Source organism: Nyctibius grandis, chromosome 26 (assembly GCF_013368605.1).
Source record: "Nyctibius grandis isolate bNycGra1 chromosome 26, bNycGra1.pri, whole genome shotgun sequence".
NCBI classification, from domain to species: domain Eukaryota; kingdom Metazoa; phylum Chordata; class Aves; order Nyctibiiformes; family Nyctibiidae; genus Nyctibius; species Nyctibius grandis.
The window spans coordinates 7,198,142-7,224,472 of NC_090683.1; the positions used below are offsets into that span (position 1 = coordinate 7,198,142).

The 26,331-nt window shown below is 61.2% G+C and overlaps 5 protein-coding genes across 8 annotated transcripts; 4 read left to right on the forward strand and 1 right to left on the reverse strand.

Annotated features, from left to right (window-relative positions):
- Nucleotides 1-166: 166 nt before the first annotated feature.
- Nucleotides 167-9,478, reverse strand: PTGES3L (prostaglandin E synthase 3 like). 4 transcript variants are annotated; one of them, XM_068418486.1, is made up of 18 exons: nt 9,365-9,478; nt 8,833-8,946; nt 8,628-8,694; nt 8,204-8,302; nt 7,722-7,811; nt 7,559-7,612; nt 6,663-6,785; nt 6,435-6,594; nt 6,038-6,095; nt 5,542-5,698; nt 5,332-5,448; nt 4,649-4,779; nt 4,406-4,472; nt 4,120-4,211; nt 3,578-3,632; nt 2,900-2,994; nt 2,597-2,728; nt 167-2,120 (listed from the first exon to the last, which is right to left on the reverse strand). In XM_068418486.1, exons 1-18 carry the CDS (start codon nt 9,370-9,372, stop codon nt 2,105-2,107), a joined length of 1,635 nt encoding a protein of 544 aa, XP_068274587.1. In that variant the 5' UTR covers nt 9,373-9,478; the 3' UTR covers nt 167-2,104. The 4 variants fall into 4 exon arrangements, with proteins under 4 accessions (XP_068274587.1, XP_068274588.1, XP_068274589.1 ...); XM_068418487.1 differs by lacking the exons at nt 7,559-7,612; nt 7,722-7,811; nt 8,204-8,302; ... (1 more) ...; nt 8,833-8,946; nt 9,365-9,478 and adding an exon at nt 6,862-6,970; XM_068418488.1 differs by lacking the exons at nt 167-2,120; nt 2,597-2,728; nt 2,900-2,994; ... (4 more) ...; nt 5,332-5,448; nt 6,435-6,594 and having other exon boundaries at nt 5,565-5,698.
- A 243-nt stretch (nt 9,479-9,721) lies between these two features.
- Nucleotides 9,722-13,710, forward strand: RUNDC1 (RUN domain containing 1). The gene is made up of 5 exons (XM_068418777.1): nt 9,722-10,089; nt 10,744-10,902; nt 11,180-11,378; nt 11,640-11,747; nt 12,166-13,710. The coding sequence occupies exons 1-5, from the start codon at nt 9,763-9,765 to the stop codon at nt 13,029-13,031; spliced, it is 1,659 nt and encodes a 552-aa protein (XP_068274878.1). The 5' UTR covers nt 9,722-9,762; the 3' UTR covers nt 13,032-13,710.
- A 397-nt stretch (nt 13,711-14,107) lies between these two features.
- RPL27 (ribosomal protein L27) lies at nt 14,108-16,410 on the forward strand. The gene is made up of 5 exons (XM_068418705.1): nt 14,108-14,166; nt 14,270-14,352; nt 14,537-14,706; nt 15,350-15,460; nt 16,320-16,410. Exons 2-5 carry the CDS (start codon nt 14,272-14,274, stop codon nt 16,366-16,368), a joined length of 411 nt encoding a protein of 136 aa, XP_068274806.1. The 5' UTR covers nt 14,108-14,166; nt 14,270-14,271; the 3' UTR covers nt 16,369-16,410.
- Nucleotides 16,411-16,931: 521 nt separating this feature from the next.
- Nucleotides 16,932-20,111, forward strand: IFI35 (interferon induced protein 35). The gene is made up of 9 exons (XM_068418761.1): nt 16,932-17,089; nt 17,201-17,296; nt 17,457-17,615; nt 17,947-18,060; nt 18,367-18,511; nt 18,728-18,861; nt 19,084-19,273; nt 19,547-19,653; nt 19,822-20,111. Exons 1-9 carry the CDS (start codon nt 17,075-17,077, stop codon nt 20,011-20,013), a joined length of 1,152 nt encoding a protein of 383 aa, XP_068274862.1. The 5' UTR covers nt 16,932-17,074; the 3' UTR covers nt 20,014-20,111.
- A 347-nt stretch (nt 20,112-20,458) lies between these two features.
- LOC137673776 (uncharacterized) lies at nt 20,459-25,991 on the forward strand. Its single transcript, XM_068418782.1, has 5 exons — nt 20,459-20,657; nt 20,849-20,952; nt 21,913-24,801; nt 25,147-25,355; nt 25,808-25,991. Exons 1-5 carry the CDS (start codon nt 20,480-20,482, stop codon nt 25,875-25,877), a joined length of 3,450 nt encoding a protein of 1,149 aa, XP_068274883.1. The 5' UTR covers nt 20,459-20,479; the 3' UTR covers nt 25,878-25,991.
- Nucleotides 25,992-26,331: the final 340 nt, after the last annotated feature.

Below are 26,331 nucleotides of genomic sequence, written 5' to 3' on the forward strand. Positions count from 1 at the left end.
ACAGGAACGGGCAGACACGGTGATTTGGAGATAAAGCACCAGCTCTGGGAGCCCCCCAGCCCTGAGGTGTTCGGTGTTCGCTGCTGGGTGGAGCAGCCTGGGGTACACAATGCACATGTGTGTATACATACACACGCGTGTCTATATACACATACACACGGGTGTGTCCGTAAGCACGAGGTGTTTTATTAAAGCTGACGGTGTGTTTAGCTGCTCAGTTCAACCGTCTCGCTGGCCGGTGAGGCGGGATGGGGGATTGGCCCCCGGGCGCAGGGGCTGTGGCAGGGGCAGCTGTTGGTGACTCTCCTGCGGTGCTGCTCCCACCATCACCTGCAGGGCACGGACAAACCACCCCAAACCACCGGGATGGGCAGTGCCAGGCTCCCCCTGTCCCCATCGCCTTTCACCCTCAGGTGCAGTCAGGCAGGGCCAGCACAGCGCGGGGGGGACGGGACCGTGCTCGTTAGTGCGGGCTCACCCTGCTGACTTCAAAGCTGTACAGGCTGCCAATTAACTCAGTTAGTAAACATCCTCTCTCAGCCTGAGATTGTTTCAAACAGATATGAAGGTACAGATGCCTTCTCCCCGCCAGACTGTACGTGTGCACGTGCAGTATCTCTCCTGATCTTAAAGGTCCTTGCCAACCAAGATGATTCTATGATTCTGTCTCCCCAAAACACCCGTTCCTGCAGCATTCACCCTGTACCCAGCTATGGGTTCTCTGCTGCGGCACACCTGAGAAATGCCACCTCCCCGCCAGACCCCCAGTGCCCCTGGGAGATGGTGCCCAGCTGAGCCGTGGTAACGCCCGTTGTCCTGCTGTGGCTCACACAGGCCTGCACCGCACACAGCAGCTTCGCAGCCTCTCCCAGAGCGCGGATGGGAGCCCTCGCGCTGCCAGGCAAGAGAGCACCTTCCTGCTGACCCACCTGCACGCCAGCAGAGCCCCACGCCAAAACCCAGCCACGCCAAAACGCCTTCCACAACAGAGTTTGCTGTGAATCTCACTTGGTGTGGAGCTCAGCTGCAGACCTAATTCTCTGTAGAAAGCTTCTCTAGCTCAGCACACACCCCCACCCAGTCTCCTCCAGCCGGGGAGCGGGCAGGCTGCGCCCACCGATTATTCCGACCAGGAAGGATCGGGACGGGGCAGCCAGACCCCATGGAGGCGGTCGCAGACAGCCCCTCTCTGGCAGCCCGCCGTGTGGGGTGGGAACAAGGGGTCCCCCCCGCAGCAGGGTCCCCAAGCTGGCAAAGGGCCCTCGGCTGAACAGCCTCCGCGTTGGCTGCTTGCAGAACCCCGTGTGCCGGGGCTGCTGCTACCCTGCGTTCGTGACAGACAAACCTCCTTAGCAGAGCGGTTTCTTTTCTTCTTTGTCCCTGTTTATCACCCACATCTGGACCAAACCTGCCAGTCATTTCTAGCAAGGGGAAAAGAAATTCCCAAACTACTTGTGCATTTCACACTGTGGCTCCACAGCGCCCTTCAGTTTCTGCAGCTGAGAATGCAGCAGCTCCAGCACCCACCCTGGCAGCAAAGGCAAGCCGAGGAAACTGGGGAGCAGCTCTGCCTGAGCCCGAGGGATTTCGTATCTGCGTTAGCCAGAGAAACTCCTGATGTTCACAAATGGACCGGTAACAACCGCACCCCAACCAGGGAAAGGACTGACACACGAAGGTGAGTGATTTCCTGCCCGTGGGGCACCAGCTCTCCCCTCCAGCTGCTCCCTGCCCCGGCCGAGTCAGGGGCACAGCGGGGTCAGCAGCGGCTGCTGCCCGAGGGAACCGCTGAGTCCAGGGGCCAGCGGCAGCCCTGCGTGTTGGCCAGAGGGGCCCTGGCAATGGCATCAGCACAAACATCTTCACACCTCCAGCATCTGCAGATTTCTGAGTAGCCAGGAAAAAAGTCAGTTCCTCTTTTTCAAGGGCTCACGGGTCCTTTGGTGCCCCCTCCTTTCCTTGCTCACAGGCTCAAGCTCAACAACAGCATCTTCTCTTCTTGCCTCCCAGTTCTATCTCAGGCAGCCGTAACTGGTGACCAGCTTAGTTTGGTCTTTTAAGGGGGATTTACTGATCTGAGCATCCCTCCAATTCCTGCCACATTTCATTCCTTCTTCTCCCTACAAAATTTCAGCAGCAAAAGTTTGATTCATTTCTCTGCACTTGTTGGCAAATATCATACTCAAACCCTCTGCTTCCTACCAGTATTCTGATATTTTTAAAAGCATCCAGCTTATTATAAATAAATGTGCTCACAAAGCAATTACTCCTCAGCAACTGGTACAAAGTTAAAAAGCCACAGTGTACTGCGAACGGGAGGTCCCCTCTCTTGGTTTTAGGAAGCCTCCAAAATGGTTAAATAATGACTACTTTTAATCACTTAAGAATGTGTACCATTTGTCTGGGGAAATGAAAGAACCCTTGCAGCAAAGCGTGGATGGCAGATCCCTCCCCAGTTTTCCATGAGCACCACATCAGCTCACACGCAGCATCTGCACACCAGCTGTTGTTTCTACGTCTTTATTCTCTGGGAGAGAAGCTGGTGGAGCTCATGCAAAGCAGGGAAGACAGCCCTACTTCAGGAGTTGTTTCTTACACTTCAGGGCTCCGATGGCTGATGAATTCCTGGAGCAGAGCTTGCGCTTCTCCTCGCCGACTCATCTTGGTTGCCTTGCCCTGAAAGCGGCCTCGCTTCCCAGCTCCTTTGCCTCCCAGCAGCTCTGCCACCCTGCAGTGACAACACGGCACGCTGAAGGCCGCTCGCTCGCAGAGGAGGGTGGCCTGGCCCAACCTGCTCCCGAGAGCAAACGGGGATCCATGCCCTAATGATACTGCTCGGCTGCTTAGCCTGCAACATTAGAATCCTTATTAACTTTAAAGAAACCATAGAACACATTACCTGGGACCTAAATTCTCAACTGCTTCAACAGGTCCAGCCAGAAGAAAGAGTCCTGCTTCTTTTTCATCTCCCACAGTCAGGAAGAGCAGGGTTTCCTGCGGACAGAGACGAACCTTGCTCCAGAACAACCAGTGTCCTCCTCTTGGAAAGAGGACAGAGACACCGGCCACGGCTCCCACCCAGGCATGCAAACGGCGCAGAGGTCTGTGTGCGTTACCGAGACACTCAGTTTGCAGGAAGTAAAAGGGAGGGGGGCTTCTGAACCTTTGATGCTCAATCATATGTTGTGGGGGACAGAATGGGTAGTGGGGTACCCTAGTTAAAAGGATAAGGTTGGCAGTTGGACTGGGTGATTATTGTAGGTCCTTCCAACTGAGACAGTCTGGTCTGCTCTGTTCTGTCCCGTTCTGTTCTATTCTAAACCAGCCGATGAGGTTCTGTACAGCTCTTTGGGGAACAGGCTCCTCTACGGTGCTCTGAATTGTCGCTGTTGTATTTTTTGACTGTTGAGGATTCCTCTGCAGCCCGAGGCTGCTGGGGACAGTAACTCATGTAACTTTTGAAAGGAAACAGCCCTGTAGCTTGTGACTACGGTACAAACAGAAGCCTGGCCCTGCCTGTGCTACAGCTTGAATGAAAAAGCCAGTGGTGTCAGGTTAGTCTGCATCAGTGACTCACCTCTGTCCCAATCTCATTAGCGATGATATTCATAAATTCAGAGTCACCCTCTTTCCTGTATGGATGGGTAAAAGAAACACTTCAGAAAGAAGCAAAAATTCCCTCTGGAGTCCAAAATATCAATCAGAAACCAAAGGCCTGATCAGGCCTGGGGTTTTGGCCTCTTGCTGTTAGGGTGGAGATTAGGTTTTTTCTATGTATCTAAATCCTCATTGTGCATTCCTGGGGACGTGTTAGAAATTATTCAAGTGTTTATCTTTAAGAAATAGAGCTCCTCAGTTTTATTTGAAAATATCAAGGGCAGAGAGAAATCAGAGAGACACAGTTATTTCTTAGCTATAAAACCAGAAGAATTCAGTGACTGAATTACTAACACATTCCTTTAATTACAAAACCTTCCCGCAGGCTGAGGCAGTTTAATATTCTATTCACCTTGTTTATATTCTTCCTTGAGAAACAAGCCTGAATAGGTGTCAGAGAGATGCAACTGCCATAAAACATTTAAGGTAACATTTTACCCTTTTCCCTGAACTCCCCCATACCTGTGTAAGACAAACAGCTGGCTTTGAACAGGTTTGCTCTTGAAGTCCCGGGCTATCAACACAGCCATGTCTCTAAGCAGGTTCAAGTTATTCTGAAAGAAAAGCAAATCAACTGTGCTGCAGATGGAGAAGTCAGTGTGAACACTGAGTTGTGTTCCCAGAGCTGGGAGCAGTTTTCATAATATCCACGAAAACTGATGTCTACGATTCAACTCCCAGTTCTCGTGACTGAAGCTCAGGTCTAGAGGAAGCAGCCACAACCTGCTCTTCTCAGCCATCACCATACCTTCTGAAGCAGCTTCACAGAACTTTGCAGTCTCTTCACAGCCTCTACGTGCTCACCTGGTCCATTTCTGAAAGAACAAGTAGAATTTGGATCGCCACTCAGAGGGACAAAGAAAGGATTTCTTAAAGGAGCAAAAGCAGGTAACATCATAAAAAGCACGGCGCAGAGGTACCCTGAGGCTCACGGGGGTATTTGTCAGAAGGAAAAGTAAAGATGAAATAATCAAAGTGGAAAGGGTGTTACTTGAGCAGTGAGGTTAGAGCCTTCTCAGCGCTGTGACTTTGTTCGATTGACTTCAGCACTCTGTTTCCTGCCAGGAAAGCCAAGTTGGTCTTGTTCTTTTTCCCTTTTTCTGTGCCAAGGAGTTTAATAACCTTAAAAAGAAAATCACCCTGGTCAGAAAAGAACAGTACTTTGCTTATACTCACACAGGTGGTCAGTTCCTACCAGACTATGCCTTGTTGTGAATATTGGCTCTCTGCCAGTGAAAATAAACTGATTACAATCAGCCATAAGGTCAACAAACAAAAAAAAAGAATGGTGATACAGTGGAATTAATACAATTTGCCAGTCACAGGCTGCACTCTGCAGTGCATCTGGATGTCCCTGCTGGGATACAGACTCCAACAAATGACTGAAAAGACAGAAACACTTCAAGGCAGCTCTAGAATTTCATCTCCACCTCCCTGCACAAAGGATTTCTGCTGCTGAGTTCGGTTACAAAGAGAGGAAGGAGCCTGACTGACCGGACGAGGACTGCCGACCCGAGTGCAGCCCTGCTGGGGCTCGGCCAGCACACGGGGCCTCGCCGCCCCCTTCACCATCGGGACAATTTCCAGCAGACCTGGATCTCGAGGACTTCTGCTGCGCTAGGGCCGAACGTGTGGAGCGAGGCCCCCCCAAGGCAACGCAGCTGCAGCCCCCACCTGCAGGTCACTCAGGTTGGAGACATGAGTCCCACAGCACATGTTGGAGTCTATGCCTTCGATGTCAACAACTCGCACTGGCCCCGCGTGGTCATCTGGCAAACCACGGCTTCTCACCTAGCAAGAGGAGGACAATGGCAAACAAGGTGACATCCACACCACGGTTATTTTGGTCCCACGGATATCATCAGTTCTCTCCCCACTACTCACTGTCTCAATTTCAGGGTCATCTGCAGCCAGTTCCCTCACCATCACGGGTACCCTCTCCCGGATTTTCTCATTCACGCTCCTCTCCAGGGCCTCTATGTGCTCTGCTGTCATGGAGGGGGTGTCCAGCTCAATGACACTTCGCTGACGGCCCAGCTCCCTGCACCGATGAAGAACATCTGCTGGAAGGTCCCTCTGTGCAGCACTAAGTGCCATCCCACTGCTGGGAACGTGGTGACTGAAACAAAACATACTTCCCTCCTCTCCCTTTATTTACACAGCACCAGATGCATACCAAACACTCGGAGGAGGACAAGACAGAACAACTACTTTGCACAGTTTCTCTCCAGTCACCTCTCCCAGGCCCTCTGAGCTGGAGTGAAACGTCCAAGGGCAGAAACTGCTTTGATTTATCAATGTTCAGCTCCTTGCGGCCCAGCACGGTGGCACACGCCAAACAACGTAAGACTGGGCCAAAAGGAGCCTCTTCCCTGCTCACCATGAAGTTGTCTTGAATCCAAACATCTGCTCTGTGATGGCAGTGATGAGATGCTGTCCTGCAAGAGACGTGCAAGCAGCAGCTTTGAGCACTACTGGACACAGGAAGAGATTTTCAGCCAGAGTGTGTTTTTTCTGCTGACATTCCCCACGACATTTGCAGATGCCCAGGCACGTGCTCGGCGCTGCGGGGCTTGTGCTACTGCTTAGGAGCAGGCACAGGAGACAGCCATCGCCACCTGCCTCCCCCAGCGGCCCCGGGGACGAAGCGTGCGTGCAGAGCTGCCGGGGCTCCCCCTCCCCTGCCCGGGGTGGGACAAGCTGGGCGCTGACGGACCCCCAGCCCAGGGCCCGGTGAAGCCAGGCGCGGCCGCCCCCCGCCCGGGCCGGGCACGCACCCGAGTGCTGCTGCATGTGGTCGAAGCGGCGCTCCCAGTCCAGCGACAGCAGCACCTCGGCGCCCGGCTCCAGCGCCGCCTGCACGAAGTGCACGGCCTCGGGGCCCCGCCGCGTCACGCGCAGCACCGGCACGTCCCCGATGAGGCCGCGGTCGTCCGGCTGCGGGCACGGGGCGTCAGGGCCGCCTGCCTGGCCCGGCCCCCCGCCCCGCCCCGCCCGGCCCGTACCTGCCCGCCGCCCTCGGGGAAGAGGATCGTGTCCTCCAGCACCACCTGGAACCCGCGCACCGGCTCCCCGCCGCCCTCGGGCCGCAGCTCCGCCGCCCGGCACGACACCACCCTGGTGGCGAACTGCGACAGAGACACGGCGGCACCGTGAGCGCCGGCCCGCGCCCGCCGCGCCCGCCCCGGCCCGGCCCGCCGCTACCTGCCGGGCCCAGCTGTCCCGCTGGCACTGGAACACCATGGCCGCGGCGGGGACGGCACCGGGCTGGCGGGGACGGCGGCCGGGAGGGACACGGGGCTGCCGGGGACGGCGGCCGAGGGGGGACACGGGGCTGGCGGCCGTGCCGCAGGGGGCGGGGCCTGCGCGGTGCACGGCCGGGGCGGGGGGGGGCGGCTCCCGGGGCCCGTCGCGGCGGCGGCGCGAGGCAGCGGACGGCGGCGGCGGACGCTCACGTTTATTGCCCCGCGCGAGTAACCGGCACGGGGACACCGGACGGCTCCCGCCGCCCCGGGTCGGGGTCCGCTGCGCTCGGCGGGGAACCGGCCGGGGCGGCTCCGCTTCCCCGGAGAGCCCCGCCCGCGCTGCTCGTCGGTGCGTGCTGCCGGCGCACCGGGAGGCCTCCTGCGGCCGCGGCGTCCCCGGGGGCCGGGTCTTCAGAGGTCGTCCTGCGGGAGGGAGGAGCAGGGCGCCAGGGAAGGGGCCCGCCCCGGCCGGGCAGCCCCCGGCACCGTGGGAGCGTGTCCCTGGTCGGCTCCGGGACGGGCTGCCCGAGGGGAGCGGCTGGCGCTGCTGCCGGCGTCCCGGGGCGAGCGGAGGGCCAGAGGCTCAGCGCTGCTCGGGGGGGGCGGCTGCAGCGTGTAGCAGCATCTGGGGGAAGCGGCTGGCGGGCAGCACTTACATCCAGGTCGTCCATGGCCGGGGGGGGGCCTTTGTCCGTCACCTTCTCCAGGAGCTGGACGGGAAACAAACGGCTGTGGGAACCCCGGGTGCCCGGCTCCCCCCAGTCCCGAGCACCCACCCCACACACGCCCCGGGACCCCGAGGCCTGCGGCCCGGCTCACCTCGGCGTACTGCTCCACCATGGCCCTCTCCACCTCCTCGTCCCCTTCCCAGTCTCGCCAGTTGTCAAAGTCCACGGAGAGCCAGGCCGGCTGTGGGCAGAGAGCATCTCCTGAGTGGGGGAGCGGCACGGAGCGGACCACGCAGCCCCGTCCTCGCAGCCCGGGATCGCTCTGTGGGGCGAGCGCAGGCTGCTCCTGCACAGGCGAGGGGACTGGGTGGGCTGGGGAAGGGCAGGACGGGGAGCGTGTCCCTTTGCCTGCGGGTGCTGGTCCTGACCCTGCCGCATCCCTCCTGGAGGGCAGCGGTCTGTGGGCTGGCAGCGACCGCGACGCTGGGCTCTGTGGGAGCTCTGTGTTGGGGTGCCCACGTGGGGCCCTCGGTGTCTGTCCTGGGGGCAGGTTGGTCCCCAGGAGCTGCGAGGCTCTGCGTGGGGACAGCACACGTGCTGAGGCTGGTCCTGGCTGCCGGGCGCCGCGCACACCTTGATGTTCTCCTTGGTGATGCGGGGCCAGGCCACTTTCTCCTTCCACTTCCTCATAAAGCACGTGATGGAGCGGTCAGAGCGCTTCTCCCGTGAGTCCTGCCAAGAGATCAGGGATGCCTCACCTCCGTGTCTGCCAGACTCCTCTCTGTAATCCACTGCAGACACGCACAGGATTAAAGCTCAGCCATGTGCAGGCTGTGGGACACACACAACTGCGGAGACAGGTTGTTCCTGGCCCAAGGCAGCACTGCGAGTGCCAGGCCCAGGGTCAGGGCCCCCACGCTTGTGCTCACCCCACTCGGGCTCTCGGAAAACGGGCAGGATTCAACGCTAAGCAGCATTGCTCAAGACTGCACAGGCTGGGTTTAACTCTGAGCCTGATGCAGGCTGTCGGAGAGCAGTTTGCTGGGGGAAGCCTCACCTTGGAGTTGACTCTAGCATACAGGTTGATCTCATTGTAGAACTCCACGCCGTCTGCATTTTTGCAACTGCCAAAACACCGTCACAGCCTGGCTTAGGATAGGGCTGAGGCCACGCGTGCCCTGCTCTTACAGAGCCCTCCCCGTGCCCCAAACCAGCCCCAGTTCAGGGCTGCGTCCCAGGCTGGCAGGGCAGCCACAGCTCACCTGAACACCAGCCGCTGGTCCTCAATGACGACCTTAACGTCCGTGCTGTCCTCGACGCAGAACTCCAGGTAGACGTACCGCGGGCGGTCGTACCACAGTGTCTTTGCGGGTTGCCTTGGGGAAGAGCAGACCAGTGGGCATTTCCACAGCGCCCACCCGCGCTCCGCAGGGACCGCGCGAGGCACGGGGTGGGGACCGGGGCAAGGAAGGTGCCCCAAGTGTGCACCCTGGGCCGAGCTCCGGGGCTGGCAGCGAGGTGCGCGCAGGGCCCGGGCGGTGGGCACGCAGCGCTCCCCCCTCACACCCACGCAGCCCCTCGCCTCGGAAGCCGGCGGGGCCTGGCGGGCCGGCCTGCCCCCGCTCTCCCCTGCCATTCCCGGCGCCATTCCCCCGCTGCCCCGGGCCGGAGGGTCCCGGCCGGTGCTGCCTCAGGCTCTGGCCCCTGGGTGGGCGCCCCAGACCCTCACCGGGCGCTGCCCCGGGGGCCGCGCGGGGGTCCCGGGCGCTGCCCGTCCCGTCCGGCCGCGCTCACCTCGCCATGGCGGTGCCGGCCCCGCCCAGCGCTATTTCGGGCCGGGGGCGCGGCTGTCGCGGGGACGGAGCGGGGGCCGGGAGCGGGGGTCGGGCCGGCCGGGCCGGGCGCGGCGCGGCCACTTCACGGCCCGGTCGCCGGCCCAGCGCCGCCCCACGACGCCCGCGGTGGGCGCGCCCCGCGCCGGGCCACGCGCCCGGGACCCCCGGGACCCCCGGGAGCCCCGGGACCCCCGGGACCCCGGGACCCCGGCCCCGCCGCAGCCGCCCCGCCAGGCCGCGGGGGGGCGCGCTGGCGCCGCGCAGGCCCCGCCCCCGCCAGGCCCCGCCCCCGCCAGGCCCCGCCCCGCCCCGCGGCGATAAGATGGCGGCGGTGTCGCGGCGCCGGTAGCGGCGGCCATGGAGGCGGAGGGCGGCCCCCTGGGCCCGGGGGAGCGCTGGGCGCCGGTGGGCGCCGTGTCGGTGGTGACGGCAGAGGAGGAGGAGGACGAGGAGGCGGCGGCGGCGGGCGGGTCGCCGCAGTCGGTGCCGCGGCTGCGGGCGGAGCGGCGGCGGCTGCACGGGGCGCTGCTGGCGCTGGCCTCGCACTTCGCGCAGGTGCAGTTCCGGCTGCGGCAGGTGGCGCGCGCCGGCCCGGCCGAGCAGCAGCGCCTGCTCCGCGACCTGGAGGAGTTCGCCTTCCGCGGCTGCCCCGCGCCGCTGCCCCGCGGCCCCGCCGGCGGCCCGGTGAGTGCGCGGGGGAGGCGGGACGGGGGGCGCGGGCCGTGCGAGCCGGCTCCGCGGGCCCGGGTGAGGAGAACACCGCCCCCGGTCGGACAGCGGCGTCGCGGGGCTTTCCGTGCCTCCGAGCTGCCTAAAGCCCGTTAGCGGCGGCTGCGGACCCGGGCACCGCCGGGCGTGCGGAGGGGCTCGGAGGCCGAGGCGGGGGCTGCCCAGCGGCACCGCTCGCCCCGCTGTGGGGAGGGACCGGGCCGGCGGGTGTGCACGAAGCTCGGGCCCGGGGCCGTGCAGGCCCTTGGTGACCCGGAGCCAGCTCACGTTAAAGCCCCGCTTTGCGTGATACGGCTCCGCTGCGAGATCCAGCGGTGACTCGGGATCTGCACGTTATTCTGCCGTTTGCAACGGCGCTTCCCGGATCCCGGCCTTGTGAGACCGGGCTTGTGTGCAGGACTCTGGAGAGGCTCCTCCTGTCAGACGAGGTGCTGTGGCCGGTACCTCTTCTGGATGTACAGGCACGTCTTTTTTCTCAGACTGACGTGCAGCGTTCGCTAGTTAAGTGCATGAGCTGAAGGAAACACTCCACATACCACGATCCTGTTCTCTGGGGCCTGACTATGATGCTAAATCTTAAATTTTTTTTTACTGGTAACTTTTTTTCAGAGCGAGCGAGAGAAGCAGGAGCAAATTGAGGTCCAGAAGGAGAAGCAGAGAGAGCTGATCCTGCAGCTCAAGACACAGCTGGATGACCTGGAGACATTTGCTTACCAAGAGGGCAGCTATGATTCTCTGCCACAGTCTGTGGTTATGGAAAGACAACGGGTAAGGCTCGCAGAGTCCTTCTGCCTGTATTTATTAGCATTTGTGAGCCTCGTGTATACTGTAGGAGTTGGTCAGTCCATACTTCTCGCTGGCAGCTGTAATAGAGTGTCAGTAGTTTGTCTGCATGTGTAAACCTGTCCCATGTCTTCTCTTGCAATTTTCTACGTGCAGCAAGGGTGGCCTCTTTCCAAGGTAATGAATGGGTGAAGGAGTATTTTGAAGCTCATGGGCAGCAGCACCACAGGGTGAGATCATGCTACTAACTCATGTTTTGCAGATGATTATAAATGAGTTGATAAAGAAGCTGGACATGGATTTGAGTGAAGATATTGCAATGCTCTCTCCAGAGGAATTGCGACAGCGTGTGGATGCTGCCATAGCACAGATTGTTAACCCAGCCAGGGTGAAGGAACAGCTGGTGGAACAACTGAAGACACAGATAAGGGACCTTGAAATGTTCATCAACTTCATTCAGGGTCAGTGCTGAGTTCTAGATGAGCAAATTGAATGGCTTTGTAATGCCCAGACAAAGTTATGAGAGGGAGGTCACAGATGTCAGAGATGCAGGAAGGGTTTCTGGGTCACGAGGAGGTACAGATCTCTCTGACCTGATGGTGGGGAGAGCGAGAGACTGACAAAAACGGTGCAGAGAGGTCTGAGGAATGTTGACCTTAATACTTGGGATACACAGCTTAAATTCACAAGTGTGAAATAATAGTGTGAAATTCTTGTTCTAGATGAAGTTGGAAGCTCTGGTAAGGCGGAAGATGGACCCTGTGAATGTGCGGGCAGAAAAGATGGCGGTGGCTCCTACAAACCACATACGCGGCCTTCGGGAAGCAGAGGTGAGCACTGCTTGGCTCGGAGCTCCTGGCACTGCTCCTGCCGTCACTCATTTGAGGTTGGGCAAGCATGAACCAGCATCCAGTCATGCTGGGCTGCTTCGTTTTTTTCCTGGCCATTAGTTTCTGTTCTTTCCTACTCCCACTGACAGAAGGCCTGTGTCCAGTTCTTTCACCCTTCCTCCATGGGATGATGACCTGATTGTTGAGAACAGGCCATGCAAATGTTTGCTTTTCTGGTTGGCTTCAGTGCTTTGAAACTAGAAAAAGTAGCATCAGCCCTAGTGAGAAAACCTCCCGAGGAGGAGAATCCATGATGGAGGAGGAGGAGGATATGTTTGCGCTCCCTTTGTGTGCGTGAAAGAGCAGAGCTGTTGATTCCTTAGTGACAGTAATTTTTTCTCTTTTCTAACCTGATCAGTGAACCCAGAGGATGCCAGAAAGATGCGAGAGACGGGCCTGCACCTCATGCGTCGCATGCTTGCTGTGCTACAAATATTTGCCGTCAGTCAGTTTGGTTGTGCTACTGGTCAGATTCCTCGCACCCTCTGGCAGAAGGACCAAGCCAACAAGGACTATTCCCCCTTAATTAAGAAACTGGAGGTGTCAGTGGAGCGGGTGAGGCAGCTCACTCTGAAGCACCAGCAGGAAGAGCACGTTATCAGCTCCTCTGAGCTGCAGGACGTTCCCTTAGGAGGCAGAGACGAGCTGACGCTGGCTGTGCGGAAGGAGCTCGCCATTGCGTTGCGAGACCTGATGGCTCACGGGCTCTGTGCCTCCTCCCAAGGAATGAGCCTGGTACTGGCACCCATCGCGTGCTTGATTCCTGCGTTCACCTCGTCCCCGCAGACCATGCACCCCTGGGAACTCTTTGTGAAGTATTACAACACTAAGAACGGACAAGCCTTCGTGGAATCCCCCGCTCGCAAGCTCTGCCAGTCCTTTGCCCTGCCTGTCACGGGAGGAGCGGCCATTACCCCCAAACAGAGCCTGCTGACGGCGATTCACACTGTCCTCACGGAGCACGACCCCTTCAAGCGCAGCGCAGACTCGGAGCTGAAAGCTCTGGTGTGTATGGCACTAAACGAGCAGCGCCTGGTCTCCTGGGTGAATCTGATCTGCAAATCTGGAGCTCTCGTACAGTCCCACTACCAGCCGTGGAGCTACATGGCAAACACGGGCTTTGAGAGCGCGCTCAACGTTCTCAGTCGCCTGAGCAACTTGAAGTTCAACCTCCCGGTGGACCTGGCTGTCCGGCAGCTGAAAAACATCAAAGATGCTTTTTGATGTGTTTTTTATTGTAGATCATCCATTTCCCACAAGTAGGCAGCTGTTGGGCTCACAAAGCCTGGCTTTTTTAAGACCAAGTTTGGGCTCTTTGAAATTGATATTTGCTTTTAGGGAAGTCTTACAGTGTCTTGATACTGGAAATCTGTGTTTTACAAGGCTGCCTCTGCAAAGCTGCTGGAGGCTGTGCGCTGTACAGCCCCTCACCCTGCCCCTTCCATGCTGCTGCGCGGGTGAGCAGATGCCGGTGAGCGCTCGGTGCGTGAGGCTGGCTGCCCCGAGCGTGGCGGAGGCCTGGCCCCGGGCCCTGCGGGGGGGGACAGCCCCTTCGACCGTGCAGCGTAGCTCCTGCGCTGCATCTACATGGTTATTTCTCACGGTTTGTGGTCTAAATGACACCCCTACGAGATGGGGGGAGAGCGAGGCAGGCTGGCAGGTGTTTGGCTGCCTCACGGGGGCCCGGGGGCAAGGGGCCTGCTCTCCGCAGTGTGAGAAAATGGCTGTGCTCCTCCGGTGGCTCACCTGGCCACCGCAGCAGCCTTGTTCTTCAGGCTGCCCGGTGAGGGGCAGGGACCAGCGGCTTCGTCCAGCCCTCCCGGAGCTCCTGTTTGTGCGGGGGTCAGCGCACCGGTCGCCCGGTGTTGTGTGGGGGAGGCATTAAATCGCTTTGGCAAGTGTATGGTGGGAGAGCCCCTCCCCGGTGCCCGTGTCTTAATTTGTGTTCGTTACTGGCCTTCGTGGTGCCGGGGCGCGAGCTCGGGCTGTCAGATTTGTAACCGGAGTTTAAATTACCGGCGGTTCCCGCCGGGATGGGGCCTCGCTGGGCGCGGGGGGCTGGTGGTGGCTCCCCCCGCCCCCCCCCCCCCCGGGAGGTGCTCCCGCCGCGCTGCGGGACCCGCTTTGCCGCGGCCACGGGGGCAGGCCGCGCAGCCGGTGTGTCCCCGGCGGGGATGGGGGGGGGGGGGCGGACAGCCGGTACCGACGCCCGTTGCCCGGCAACGGCGGCGCACCCCTGCGCATGCGCGACCTGCGCCACCGGACGAGGCGGAAGTGACGTACGTGACACGAGGTGAAAGGTCGGGGCGCGGCGGCCGCTTCCTCTTCCGGTCTGGGCGCCATCGCGGCGGGAGCGTCGGTGAGTGCGGGGCCGCCACCCGCGGGATCCGCCGCCATCCGCGCGCGCGGCGGGCCGGGGGCGGCCGGGGCCCGGCTGTGAGCGCCGCGTGCTGTCTCCGCAGAGATGGGCAAGTTCATGAAGCCGGGGAAGGTGGTGCTGGTGCTGGCCGGCCGCTACTCGGGGCGCAAGGCCGTCATCGTGAAGGTGAGCGCGGCGGCGGGGCGGGCCTGGCCGCTTCTCCCGGGCGGGCCCGCAGAGCGGCCCAGAGCCCGGACCGCTGCTGCTGCCTGTTCCGCAGGCGCCCGCCCAACCGGGGCTCCTGCCGGGCTCTCGCGGCGGCGGCTGGTGCTCCGCGGTGCCATCGCCGGCCGCGGTCGGTGTGTTGCAGAACATCGACGACGGCACGTCCGACCGGCCGTACAGCCACGCCTTGGTGGCGGGCATCGACCGCTACCCGCGCAAGGTGACGGCCGCCATGGGCAAGAAGAAGATCGCGAAGAGGTCCAAGATCAAGTCCTTCGTGAAGGTTTACAACTACAACCACCTGATGCCCACCCGGTGAGTGGGGCTGCCGGCGTGCCGCCGGCGGGGCTGCAGCCCGCGGCTGGCAGGGCCGGAGGGGTCTCGTGTGCCTTCAGTGATCGTAGCTCTCGTGTGTTCTCGATAGTGAAAGCTGGGAGCCACTGAGGTCCTTAATTATGTGGCGGAACAAACTTGTGGCGTGCACTCTGCAAAAACAGGGACTTGGGAGCGTGAGGCTGAGGGGAAATATTAGTGGATTTCTGAAATGAGGCAGCTGGCCCTTATTTCAGCCACACTCACTTTCCTCTTGATCACGGGGTGTCAGTGGGTGAGCCTGAGACAATTGTGAGGGTCTGGGGTGCTGGCAGAGCTGTTGTGGCCCAGTGACTTTTCTCCCTGTCCCTGTGGAGCTTCCGCGGGCGCAGGCTGCCGCATGCAACGCGCTGGACAGAGCCGCTGGTCTCTTGTGAAGCGTGGAGCTGTTTCATCTGTAGGCTGGACTGAGCGACTTTGGATGCTGCAGTGCCGTGGGGGTCTCCAGAACTGAGAAGGCTTTGAGAGCTGTAGCCCCCTAACGCAGCACTGCTACGTGCATTTGGCGGGTTCGGGCTGCCCGCTGTGCCTTCGCCCCTGCGCCAGGTACCCCGAGTGCTCCGCACATCGCTGCTCTCTTGCCCAGGTACTCCGTCGATATCCCGCTGGACAAAACGGTGGTCAATAAGGACGTGTTCAGGGACCCCGCTCTAAAGCGCAAGGCAAGGCGTGAAGCCAAGGTGAAGTTTGAGGAGAGGTGAGTTGGAAGCTCGTCTCTTCAGTGGTGTCAGCGCCCGTCCCCGGGGCGAGGACTCGGCGCGGTTGTGCCACAGCCTGGGTGAGTCCCAGGTTGGACACTTTTGCCCCAGCTTTCCTGAATATGTTTTTGGCTGAGTGCGTCCCCCCTCACCTTCTGTGCGTGTCGACACAGCTGCCTGCTCGGGGGGTGGGTGGGTTGAGGTGGGGAGCGGTTTATCAACAGCGTAAACTGGGGCTGATGTTTATGATGCTGCAGCCTCGTGCCAGCGCGAGCGGGGCCTTTCAGGTGCCCGATGACGGTCTCTTGGCATCGTGCTCCAGTTCATCCGCTGTCACTGGGCTTAGTGGGACCGGGCAGCGCAGGCGCTTGGCCCAGGAGCGTTTCGGGCTAACGGTCCTTCGTTCCAGTTCTCTGTTCAGAAACACCCTCAGCAGGAGGAGCTGTGCGGCCGCAGTGGGACGCAGGGTGGGACACGGGGCGTCTCGCGGGCAGCCCGGGGCTCTGGCTGTTGTAAAGCGCCCCGTGCACGGGCTGTTCCCCGAGGGCTGCCCTCCACGTGGGGTCTCTAGTGGGGCTGCCGCACGCTGCTCTTATCTCTTGGGGTGGAAACGGCCGTAGTGCAGGCGCCGTTCACGAGGTGGCTTCCTGAGAAAACCTGGGAGCTGATGTTCGCTCCCCCTGGCAGTGTAAACGTTTAGAGCGGGTCTCGTTGCAGCCCGGGCTGAAGAGAGCAGCTGAGTTACCTCTGGGGGGGCCGGGGCTGCATCCTGCCTGCGAGGGAAGGTGGGGACAGCTCGGGTGCGGGTCCCGTGCTGCTGCAGAGTGTTCTCTGACCTTTGTGTTCCTCCTCTTCCAGATACAAGACAGGCAAGAACAAGTGGTTCTTCCAGAAGCTGCGATTCTGAAGGTGTAACGAGGTTGCATCAATAAATGTTTATTAAAAACCATTTTGTTTTGTTGTATAAAAGAAAGTGTTGCTGGGCCTTTTTCTCTGGTGTGGGCGTTCTTGCTCTGTCTGTAGGAGCTGGGGCGGCCAGCGCAGGCCGGGAGCGCTGCGGGGTGTCTGCTGGGGTGAGCTGAGGGTGCTGTCCCGGGGGGACCGTCCCTGGGGGACCGTCCTCGGCACCTCCCGCTCCGCGGCGGCGGGGTCTGCCCCTTCCCGCCCCCGCGGGGGTCTCGGCTCGCAGAAGCGGGGGTCCCTGGGAGAGGGCAGGCCGGGGGCAGCAGGGGGGTCGGGTCCCGGTGCCCGCTGCCCTCCCTCTGCTCTGGCTGAGGGGCCCGGCGGGTGCGGGGCGGGGTGCGGGCACCGGGCGGCAGAGCGTTACGGTTTCCGTTCCCTTCGCGTGCGTCCGGTACCGTGCGGGTGGGAGGGGCAGGCGGCGCGTCCCCCCGGGGCAGCGGGGAATGGGTGCAAAGATCCGGTTTTGGGGTCGGCACCGCCCGCCCGGGGCGGGGCCGGGGCGGGGAAGCGAAAGCGAAAGCGAAGGGCGGGAGGAGGCGCGGGGTCACCGGCAGCGGGGTCCCACGGGCAGTGGGGTCCCGGGCAGGCAGGGCGGCCCCGGTGCCCGGCCCCGCCTGACCCGCTGCCGTTCTGCCGCCAGCGCCGCGGAGATGGACTCGGAGGAGGTGAGGGGCTGAGCCCCGGGACCGGCGGGCGGGGGCCGAGGGGAGCGGGGCCGGCCCGGGGGTGGCGGGGGCTCGGCGCAGCGTGGCTGAGGAGCCTCCTCCCACCTTTAGGACTCCTTCATCCGGCTGCCCCTGGTCGGGAGCCTGGAGGACGGGATCCCGGAGGCGACCCTCGAGCGAGCCTGGCAGGAGATCGAGCGCTGCAAGGTGCGTCCTGCTGCGTCCGGGAGAGCTGGGCCGGGGGGATCCAAACCGCCCCGGTGTCCAGCCCCCTCCTTCCCGAACGAGCAGCGTGTGCTGGGGCCGGGCAGCCGGTCGGGGGTCTCGCTGTCTGCAGGGTCTCGCTGCCTGATGGTTCCTCTCACAGGAACTCTGTAGTGCTCTGGAGCAAGACCGAGCAAAGCTACAAATGAACAAGGAAGCTGTAGAGCAAAGGACACGAGAGCTGAGGAAGGAGGGAGAGCTTCTCAGTAAAAGTCTTGAGCAACAAATGTCTTTAAACAGAGACGAAGAGAGATCGTGCCAGGTTGGTGGTTGGAGGACCCGTCTTGGGCTTGGAAATGTGGCAGTGGGTGGTGGGACTGCATCACTCAGCTCACTGCTCTGAGATGACTTTGCTGTCGACCCGGTGGAGGTTTCACGGGACGTTACGTCAGGCCTGTGCTGAGAAGTGCCGTGGTGGTGGAGGAAGGGCTGGAATCAAAGCGTGAGGAGCCAGGGCAGGGCTGCAGTCAGGAGCAGAAAAGCAGCGTGGGTGGAGCTGTGTCCAAGCACAGCGCTGTGCTTAAATCAGGGAGCGTGCTGCAGCCCTCGCACCCTGGTGGTTCCCTTCCTGCCCCGTCTTTCTCTCCTTCCAGTTGGGTGTTGTTCTAGCAAAGGAGGAGAAGAACAAACTGAGGCAGGAGAAGCAGGTGCTGAAAAAGAAACTGGAAGAAGTGAGGAAGAGGGCCCTCTTGGAGGATCCGGCAATGGTAACGGAGCGTGTGTGGGCACTCGGGTCTGCTGGCAAGGGCACGAGCCTGGCTGGAGAGGCTGCAGGCGCATGCAGCTGGGCACTGGGTGACGACTGGCACAGCTCCTGCGAGCTCTGCCAGAGCCAGAAGCTCCAGGTATGGCTTTGGGGCTCTGGGCACCGCCGGACCCCAGGAGAGTCTCTGCTGAGGCTCTACAGCTGTTTATTTTGAGCCATGAGCTTGTTTCTAGCCTGTGGGTTGGCAGGGACAGGTCCTGTGTGGGGTACAGTCTCCTACAGACACTGTCTGTGTACTTGAACCTAGATGCTGCCTGCCTTGCCAGAGAAGAAAATGGTGTTTAAGGGACTGGTGACAAACAAGGAGGACATGAACAAGCTGATGCTCACCCCAGTGATCCGCTACCCTCTGCTGGGGGGCTCAGCTCTCATCACCTTTGAGGAGGCGGAGGGTAAGGGTGCGAAGAGCACTGCCACAGCCTGGCGTCCTGGTCCATCGGCTTTGCCCCGCGTCCCCTCCCTGGGCCACGGCTCGGAGCTCTGTTTCCTCTGCCGGCGTTGCGTGGGGTTATGCCCCCTCCCCAAAGCGTTAGCTGCCCGTGCCCTGTCCTGCGCCGCGCTCGGAGCAGGCGGTCACCCCCCGGTGCTGGGGCTCTCCCTGCTTGCAGTGGCCCAGAGGATCATAGAGGCGAAGGAGCATGTGGTGGAGCTGAGCTGCGGGGAGGAGCTGGAGGAGCTGGACCGGTGCAGAGTGCGAGTGCAGGCAGCGCCCGTGGACATACTGCTGCCGTCTGCCCTGGAGGTAGGTGCAAGGGCCGGCTGCTCCCCCCACCGCGGCCAGCTGCAGAGCTGCCCTGGGCACGCGCCAGCTCTGCTGTGCCCTGCTCGGCCGCTCCCCGAGCTCGCCTCTGCCAGGTCACCGGCACCTGCCCAGCTCAGTGCATCGGCACCGCAGCTCTGCGCTGCTCCCCTGAGCTCTGGGGCCAGCCCTGCCCTGGTGCTACCCGGCCTCTGCCACCCCCAGATCAGAATGACTCGGAGCAGCAGGAGCATCCTCGTGTCTGACCTGCCCAGCCTGGGCATCCCCGAGGAGTCACTGCTGGACAAGCTGGAGCTCTTCTTCAGCAAGACGAAGAATGGGGGTGGCGAGGTGGAGAGCAGGGAGTTCCTGGACAACTCGGCCCAGGTGGTGCTGACCTTCGCACAGGACGGAGGTGCATGGGGGGTGCTGAGCTCGGGCTGCGGGCCAAGGGGGAGCAGCCCAGCCACCTCTGGGGGGCACAGGCCTCCTGAGAGCAGATGGAGCTGTGTGTGTGGGGAAAGGGAAGGCAGGGTGAGCCCAGGCTGTTCTGTCTCCCCTGAGACTGTGCTGGTGCAGGTGAGCTGGGGCAGGGCAGTGCCAGCCTTGGTGTCTGTGCCAGGGATGTAACCTCCCCCGGAGCTCGGCAGGGGCCTGGGCGGCTCAGGGCTTTCCTCTCCATCTGCAGTGGCAGAGCCGCTGATTGCGAGAGGACACATCCAGGTGCTTATTGGGAAAGGAAAATATGAGCTCAAAATATCACCGTGCATGAGTGGGGACATCACTAACCTGCAGGTAAGGGCACAAACCCTGGTGCCAAGCAGCACCTGCCAGCCCAGGGCGAGCCAGCACGGGCAGGGGCTCCTGAAGACCCGCTCCCCAGGCTGCCGTGCAGCCCGAGGGGACCCTTCCCTGCGCCCTCCTGGCGCCCCAGGGACCTCAGCTCACCCCCGCTCTGCCCAGTTCCAGCCCTCCCGCTGCCCCAGGACCGTCCTGCTCTCGGGGATCCCGGACGTGCTGGGTGAGGAGCCCATGAGGGACACCCTGGAGATCCACTTCCAGAAGGCCAGCCGCGGCGGGGGAGAGGTGGAAGCGCTCGCCTACGTCCCGGCCGGCCGGCAGCGGGTGGCCCTTTTCACGGAGGACGCGGGCTAGCCCTGGCCAGCCCTGGCTAGCCCCCGCACCCCAAAGCCGGGGGGTTCCGCGCGGCCGCCGGCCCCTGGGCACGGTGGGGATTAAAGCATCTGCCGGGAGCGCCGTGTCTGTCGTGCTGGGGCCGGGCCGGGGGCAGGGGCTGGGCCGGGCCGGGCTGTGCTGGGCCGGGCCGGGAGCAGGGGCGGTGCCGGCCGGGGCGCGGCGGCCCCGGTTTCGCTTTCGTTTCCCGGCGGCGGCGGGGCCGGAGCGGGGCGCAGGTAGCGGGGCCGGGCCGGGCCGGGCCGCAGGGCTCGGGGCTGCGCGGTGCTGAGGCCGGCGGGGCCGAGGCTCGGCGGGCGGGCGGAGCCGGGCCGGGGCGGGTGAGCGCCCGGAGCAGCGAGGGGGGGCGGGCCGGGGCGGGCGAGGCCCCGCGGGCGGGGGCAGCTGCTGCCGGGGCTCCCGGGCCCCCGCCCCGCTGCCCGCGGGCATGGCGGGCCGCACGGTGCGGGTGCGGGGCCTCCCCGCCGAGCTGCCCCCCGACAGGGTGGCCGACAAGCTGACCATCCACTTCCTGCGCTCCCGCAACGGCGGCGGGGAGATCGCGGACGTGCGGGTGCTGCCCGGGCCCCGGCCCTGCGCCCTCATCACCTTCGAGGCGCTGGAAGGTAACGGCCGCGGCGGGACGGGCTTCCCCCGGGCCGGGCACGCCCGTGGGTCCCGCCCGTGGGTCCTGCCCGTGGGCCCTCCCCGCTCCCAGCGCCCGGCCCCGTCCTGCCCCGCGCTGGGGCAGGGACGGGGCTGCGGCTCCCCGGCACCGGCCGGGCTGACGCGGGTGCCCGCGGCTCTTCCCACCCAGTGGCCCAGAGGATCCTGAAGGCCAAGACCCACGTGCTGTCGGTCGGAGGGAAGGAATACGCGCTGGAAGTGACGGCACACGCCGAGGAGCTGAGCCCCGACGAGGTGCGAGGAGCAGGCGGCTCCTGCCCGGCGGCCACGACGGCCCCGCTGGCTCCCAGACCCGCCTGTGCCTGGCAGACGTGCTGGCAAAGGGAGACCTCGCTCTCTCCTTTACTCTTAATTAGACGTAAAGCAAATCCATTTTTATTCGTATGCAAATGAGGAATTATTTTTCTCTGTGCTGCTGACGCAGGGGCAGCCAAGCAGGCTGCACATTCAGTGTTGGTGCCTGTCAAAGCAAGGAGGAATAGCCAGACTGGAGGGAAGGGGCACTTCTCCCCAGCCCATCTGGTGATCCCATGGGGGAATCTCGTTAATACCTCTGCCGTGTCATTAGCTGGACACGCACAGTGTGTTTTTCCTCTCTCCTTCTCAGGAGAGCACAGGAGACAGATGTGCTGGTGTCTAGGAGGCACTGGAGAGGTCTTGCGTCTTCCTCCAGTTTCAAGAGAGTGTGACAGTAGCCACGTCTCATGTTTTCACGTCTGAGCACTGAAAGCAAGGGCGTGAGAGCTAGCCTGGCATTGCAGGCCTTTCTGCAAGCCTGTGGTGCCAGACTGAAGGTCTGCAGCCGAAGCTCTGGGAGAGCAAGAGGGTGACTTCAGATGCAGAAGGGACAGTGGATTTCTTGGGTTTGGGCTGTTTGCAGAGCTCCCAGCGTGTGGAAGTGGGGCTGCATCTCTGTGCAGTTTGCCCCTCGTGTTCCTTGTTTGCAGAAAGCGTTTCACTGTGGGTACAAGGTCCAGGGGTTGCTTGGGCTGTGTGGGTCTTTCAGTCCTGGCTGTGTTATGCTCCCATCTCATCTGAAAGCAGGATGCTGAGAGAGAGGTGGCAGATCGTGTTGTCTCTTCTGTCGTAGTAATGCGGGGGCTGTGGGGAGTGTCAGGTGCATTGTCCTCCCCCTGTGCCTTGGAGGGGCTTATTTTTGGCCCTTGCTTTCACTCCTTTGCTATCTACTTGCAGATCTTCATACGCGCTTGTGTGATAGTTGACTACGGCAAACTTCCTGATGGCAAAACCCTCCTGAGGAACTTGCATAAAGGCTACACCAACGTGCAGTTCAGCTTCGACTCCAAGAACACACACTGCATAGTCAAGGGACCATTCACTGAGCTGCAGGCCTTCAGCAGAGACCTCCTGGGCAGCCTGAACCTCAAGGGCCAAGCCGCTGGAGAGATCCTCCTGCCAGGTTCCAGCCATGTGGCCAAAGAGACCAGAATGTACGGTCAGCAGCAAGTGCCTGACTCCACCGAGTCAGCGCACGAGACACCAAAGCTGCTGAATTGGGACCAGGTGTGTGAAAAGGCAGCTAAAGTCCCATCGCCTCGGGGCCCGGTGGACGGGGAAGCTGCGGAACAGCTGGAGGACTTTTCCCTAGTGATGGACTCGGACATTTACTTGTACATGCAGAGGTTCTGCAGTGCCGAGTACCAAGGTGTGCTACGCCAGCATCGTGTGGATGTGGTGGATGTTAGCAGCGATGGCATTGCCATACTGTACCTCCAGCCATCTGCAGGTATGTCTGGGGACACGGACGCCTTGGGGCAGGCCCGTCTGGCCCTGCAGCAGCTTTACCAGCAGCTGGAGGTGAGCTTGCGCAAGGAGAAGATCACCAAGGGAGGACTGGATATGGACAGCGAGGCACTTAGGGCTCTGACACATGAGCTGCAGGAACTGTATCCCCAGTTGCTCTGCCATGAGGATGAGAAGCAGCTTTATCTTATTGGAAACCTTGTTGATGTCTCCCAGGCCAAGCAGTACCTTCAGGATTTCAGCACCAGAAGTCGTGCTGCACGCACGGTTGGCATGCTGAGCAGCTCCCTGCCCTCACACCCAGCAGCCTCCTGTGCCACAGAGGCTGCGCTGCACAAGCCCAAAGCGCCTGCGGACACCTCAGCCCCCAGGCTCAGCCCAGGCAGGCTGGAGCTGAAAGGTGAGCTCAGGCTGGCTGCCAACTTCGGCACCCTGAAAGCTGACAGGTCTCAGGCCAGCCAGGGCCTCTGCCTGAATCAGGACTCTCCACCAGTGGGACAGGCACAGGTTTCTGGAAAGCCCTTATCAGAGACGGATGCTCTAGGTCCAAGTGACCCAACAGTGCTGACGCAGCAGTTCCAGCCTCGTGCCTCTACAACAGATGTGGCTTTGAGGTCAGCAGCAGAGTCTCAGCAGAAGGTCCCCAAAGAATGGGACCACGTGAAAGGAGGTGCCAGGCCTACAAGACAGAAGGCTCTGTCTCCCTTTGGGGGCAAAGAAAACAGCACTTCGCAGCATCCTGGGGACTCTAAAGGCTCAGGTCCCGTCAAGCACCACCCTGTCGCTAGCACATCTGGTACCTTTGACATGACAAGGACCTCTTCTGCTTTAGACTCCAAACCCTCTGAATCCAGGCCTCTGCTGCGACGGTCCAACAGCTTCTCCCTGCCAAGGGCAAAGGAAAGCGACAAGCCCCAGGGCACCGGCAGGGCAGGCAGTGGAGACAGCAGGGTGAGTGAAGAGATGAGCCTGGACTCTCTGCAGTGGTCCTACCTGAAGGACGTTTGCCGCTCTGCTGTTGATGAGGTGTGCAGGGACGTGCAGCTCTCGGAGCGCCGTGCTGGGGGCTGCACCGTGCTGACGCTGCGGGCGGCGGACAGGAGCAAGCTTTGCCAGGCCAAATGGAAGGTGGAAGCTCTTGTGCAGAAGTGTCCCGACCTTGTGTGTCAGAGCATGAGCTACTCGGAGCTCGCTGTAGATGGTCCGGATGACAGTGCCCTGAGTGAACTGTGCAGCCTCTTGCGAGGAAACTCCCTCCAGGTTGGACTCAGCAAAGACAAGTACAAGCTATATCTTGCCTGCCCCAAGGAGATGCTGCCAGGAGTGACTGAGGCCTTCCACGTGTTTTCTTCCAGGAGGCTCCATGCCCTGAAGTCTTCATCCTTGTCTCCAGGACCAGAGAGTTCAGGGCACTCAAGTGTCATCCAGCCGAGCAGAAACCGGGACGCGGTGCTGGGTGCAGCCCTTCCTGGCAGCCTGGAGTCCCTGCAGATGGGCCTGCAGCACCTGAGCAGCAGCGATAAAGCAGACCACGCAGATGTGCTCAGGGCTTTCCAGCTGCCAGAGGCTGAGGAGAAGAGGCCCCCCAGTCCCTGGAGGTTCCGGCAGGCACTGGGGCAGGAGGAGGCCAACGACCACATTGATTCTGGGTCTGTGCAAGCAGGAAGCAGCCCTCTGAGCCCTAGCGCAGTGGATAAGCCAAGTCCTGCTGGTCTGAGGGAGTTCCAGGAACAGCTGAAGACAAAACTGTCTGTGGGGGAGCCTGACATTGCACGGCTAAAGCAGGTTTTGCCAGACAGATTCCAGTTTGCAAGCGACAAGAGCAGAGGAGGCCACAATGAAGCACTGGGACAGCTGCGGTCCCCAGGTCCCATAGCAGACGGTGCTCCTCACTCCCTGCCCACCTGGCTGTACAGGGCTGTGGCTGCTGAGCCACCTCAGGCTGTAGCCGAGCCCAGGGGCCAGGAACGGACCCTGCTCCCAACGGGCAGGAGCGATGTGCAGGAGGAGCCTGACCGCTCATCACAGCAGACAAGAGGCCCCAGCCCTGGACAGGAAAGCGGCAAGACCCCTCTGGGTTGGTGCGATGCTTGCCAGGGCTCAGGCGTGACCTGCCAGGCCCCCTGCGGTCACGCCTTGTGCAGGGCATGTTTTGCAGCGGACAGCACGCAGCCAGCTTGCTGCAGCTCCCCCTCAGTTGCCCCAAGCCGCAAGATCTCCGGGACATTCAAGATCTCCTCCCTGTCTCAGAGTCTGCCCGGCTACTATCGAGACCTAACGCTCCAGGTTGCCTACAGCATCCCTGATGGCGTGCAAGGGGTAGGTACCCACCATGGGGTCTTCCCCATCCTGCTGCAGGACATGCAATGGGTTCTGTCAGTGGGGCTGGAGGGGGGGGTGTGGAGGGGGGGCAGCTACAGCTCCATGCCCCACAGGCAAAGCAGCAGAGGTGTTGCCCCATGGAAGGCAAAAAGCTCCACACCAGGTTTGGGAGCAGTTTGCTGCCTTTGAAGAGCGTGTGACCTCTGGTTTTAGTGCAAAGCGACTAGCAGCCCATGGGGGCCACAGTGGTCTGTGTATTTTCAAGCTGGACAGAATCTCAGATGCCAGGTCTGAGGAACAGCACTCAGGTGGTTGTTTAAAATGCTTTCTTCTTGTTCTAAGGTTGGTGACCCCCGCCCAGGACAGCCTTACAAAGGGGGGGATTTCTGTGCCTTCCTGCCTGACACCAAGGAAGGGCAGAAGACAGCAATGCTGCTGAAGAAAGCGTTTGAGCGTGGGCTGACATTCCAGATCAAGTCCTGCAAGGGAGAGGAAAGAGTGACATGGGGCCTTATCCCACACAAAACCTCCTGGGATGGAGGCAAAGCAAGGTATGGCCCGGCTCATCCCAGCTTCCAATTTGGGTTGTTTGTTTTTTTTTTTCTTTTTAGCAGTCAGAAGAGGAGAACCATGGGCTCCAGCTCAACAAATCCTGGTGGGGGGGTGGCTCTTCCAGGCTCTCCCCCAATGGCAGAGTTGGTGCCTCCCTTTGCTTCAGCTCACAGGGCAGCTGGGGTGCGGCAGACCAGCCCTGGCACCCTCCAGCTGGAGCACCCTGCCCATCCTACACCCCCTAAGTTCCCCACGGCCAAGAATTCTGGGCCCTGGTCCCTTACAGCTTCAGCCAGCTCTGGGTGCCTGCGGGCAGCAGCAGCTCCCCAGGAGCAGGACTTCCCCCAGCCCCAGCCCCTGTTGAAGAGATGGGGCAAAAATAAACTGCTGCTCCCCTCCCTGGTTTTAGTACCACAGCAGGATTTACAGCACCTCCCTCTCTGCCCCACAGGAACGGCTATCCCGACGCCCAGTACCTCCGTGAGGTTTGCACAGTACTGAAGAAACTGGGCATCGCCTGAGCCTCCCTGCCCGAGCAGCCGCAGCCCACGCCTTCGCTTCACCTTCCTTTGCAGCTGACAAAAACTGGATAGCCTCTAGTGGAGAAATCCACAAATAAACGATTTATTCCCACATTTTTTTAGTAGTGGTTGTTCACACCTTGTCTTACCATCACCCCAGGCACCCATTTCAATCTCAACTGGCTACAGAGACACCCAGACCAGCGCGGAGGCCAGCTAAGGGCTTTGTGAACAAAACTCCCCATAGCTGCCCTCCAGAACAGGGCATTAGAAGATCAATGCAACACTCGAGGCAACAATTAACAGTTGTCCTTGAGAGCAGAGTCATCTTCTCACGCTGGCAGCGTTAGAGTTTATAAACTGAATGTGTCCACCCACTGACTGCCTGGAAAAGCAATAAAAGTGCCCCAGAGGCTGAGCTGGGGGCAGAGGGTTCGTTCCAACAGAAGATTGA

Bases quoted from the DNA above. Each gene is read 5' to 3' on its own strand.
- IFI35 (XM_068418761.1), top strand. The intron at 17,297-17,456 runs GTGCGTCCTGCT...TTCCTCTCACAG, and splicing joins AGGAGATCGAGCGCTGCAAG to GAACTCTGTAGTGCTCTGGA. The intron at 18,061-18,366 runs GTAACGGAGCGT...ACTTGAACCTAG, and splicing joins TCTTGGAGGATCCGGCAATG to ATGCTGCCTGCCTTGCCAGA.
- RPL27 (XM_068418705.1), top strand. From the start codon at position 14,272: ATGGGCAAGTTCATGAAGCCGGGGAAGGTGGTGCTGGTGCTGGCCGGC. The intron at 14,353-14,536 runs GTGAGCGCGGCG...GGTGTGTTGCAG, and splicing joins GCAAGGCCGTCATCGTGAAG to AACATCGACGACGGCACGTC. The intron at 15,461-16,319 runs GTGAGTTGGAAG...CTCCTCTTCCAG, and splicing joins AAGGTGAAGTTTGAGGAGAG to ATACAAGACAGGCAAGAACA.
- PTGES3L (XM_068418486.1), bottom strand. The intron at 7,613-7,721 runs GTGAGCCGGGCC...TTTCCCGTCCAG, and splicing joins TGGTGGAGCAGTACGCCGAG to CTCCTGGAGAAGGTGACGGA. The intron at 5,449-5,541 runs GTGAGTAGTGGG...TCCTCTTGCTAG, and splicing joins ATGACCCTGAAATTGAGACA to GTGAGAAGCCGTGGTTTGCC.
- RUNDC1 (XM_068418777.1), top strand. From the start codon at position 9,763: ATGGAGGCGGAGGGCGGCCCCCTGGGCCCGGGGGAGCGCTGGGCGCCG. The intron at 10,903-11,179 runs GTAAGGCTCGCA...CATGTTTTGCAG, and splicing joins TGGTTATGGAAAGACAACGG to ATGATTATAAATGAGTTGAT. The intron at 11,748-12,165 runs GTGAGCACTGCT...TAACCTGATCAG, and splicing joins GCGGCCTTCGGGAAGCAGAG to TGAACCCAGAGGATGCCAGA.
- LOC137673776 (XM_068418782.1), top strand. From the start codon at position 20,480: ATGGCGGGCCGCACGGTGCGGGTGCGGGGCCTCCCCGCCGAGCTGCCC. The intron at 20,953-21,912 runs GTGCGAGGAGCA...ATCTACTTGCAG, and splicing joins AGGAGCTGAGCCCCGACGAG to ATCTTCATACGCGCTTGTGT. The intron at 25,356-25,807 runs GTATGGCCCGGC...TCTGCCCCACAG, and splicing joins TGGGATGGAGGCAAAGCAAG to GAACGGCTATCCCGACGCCC.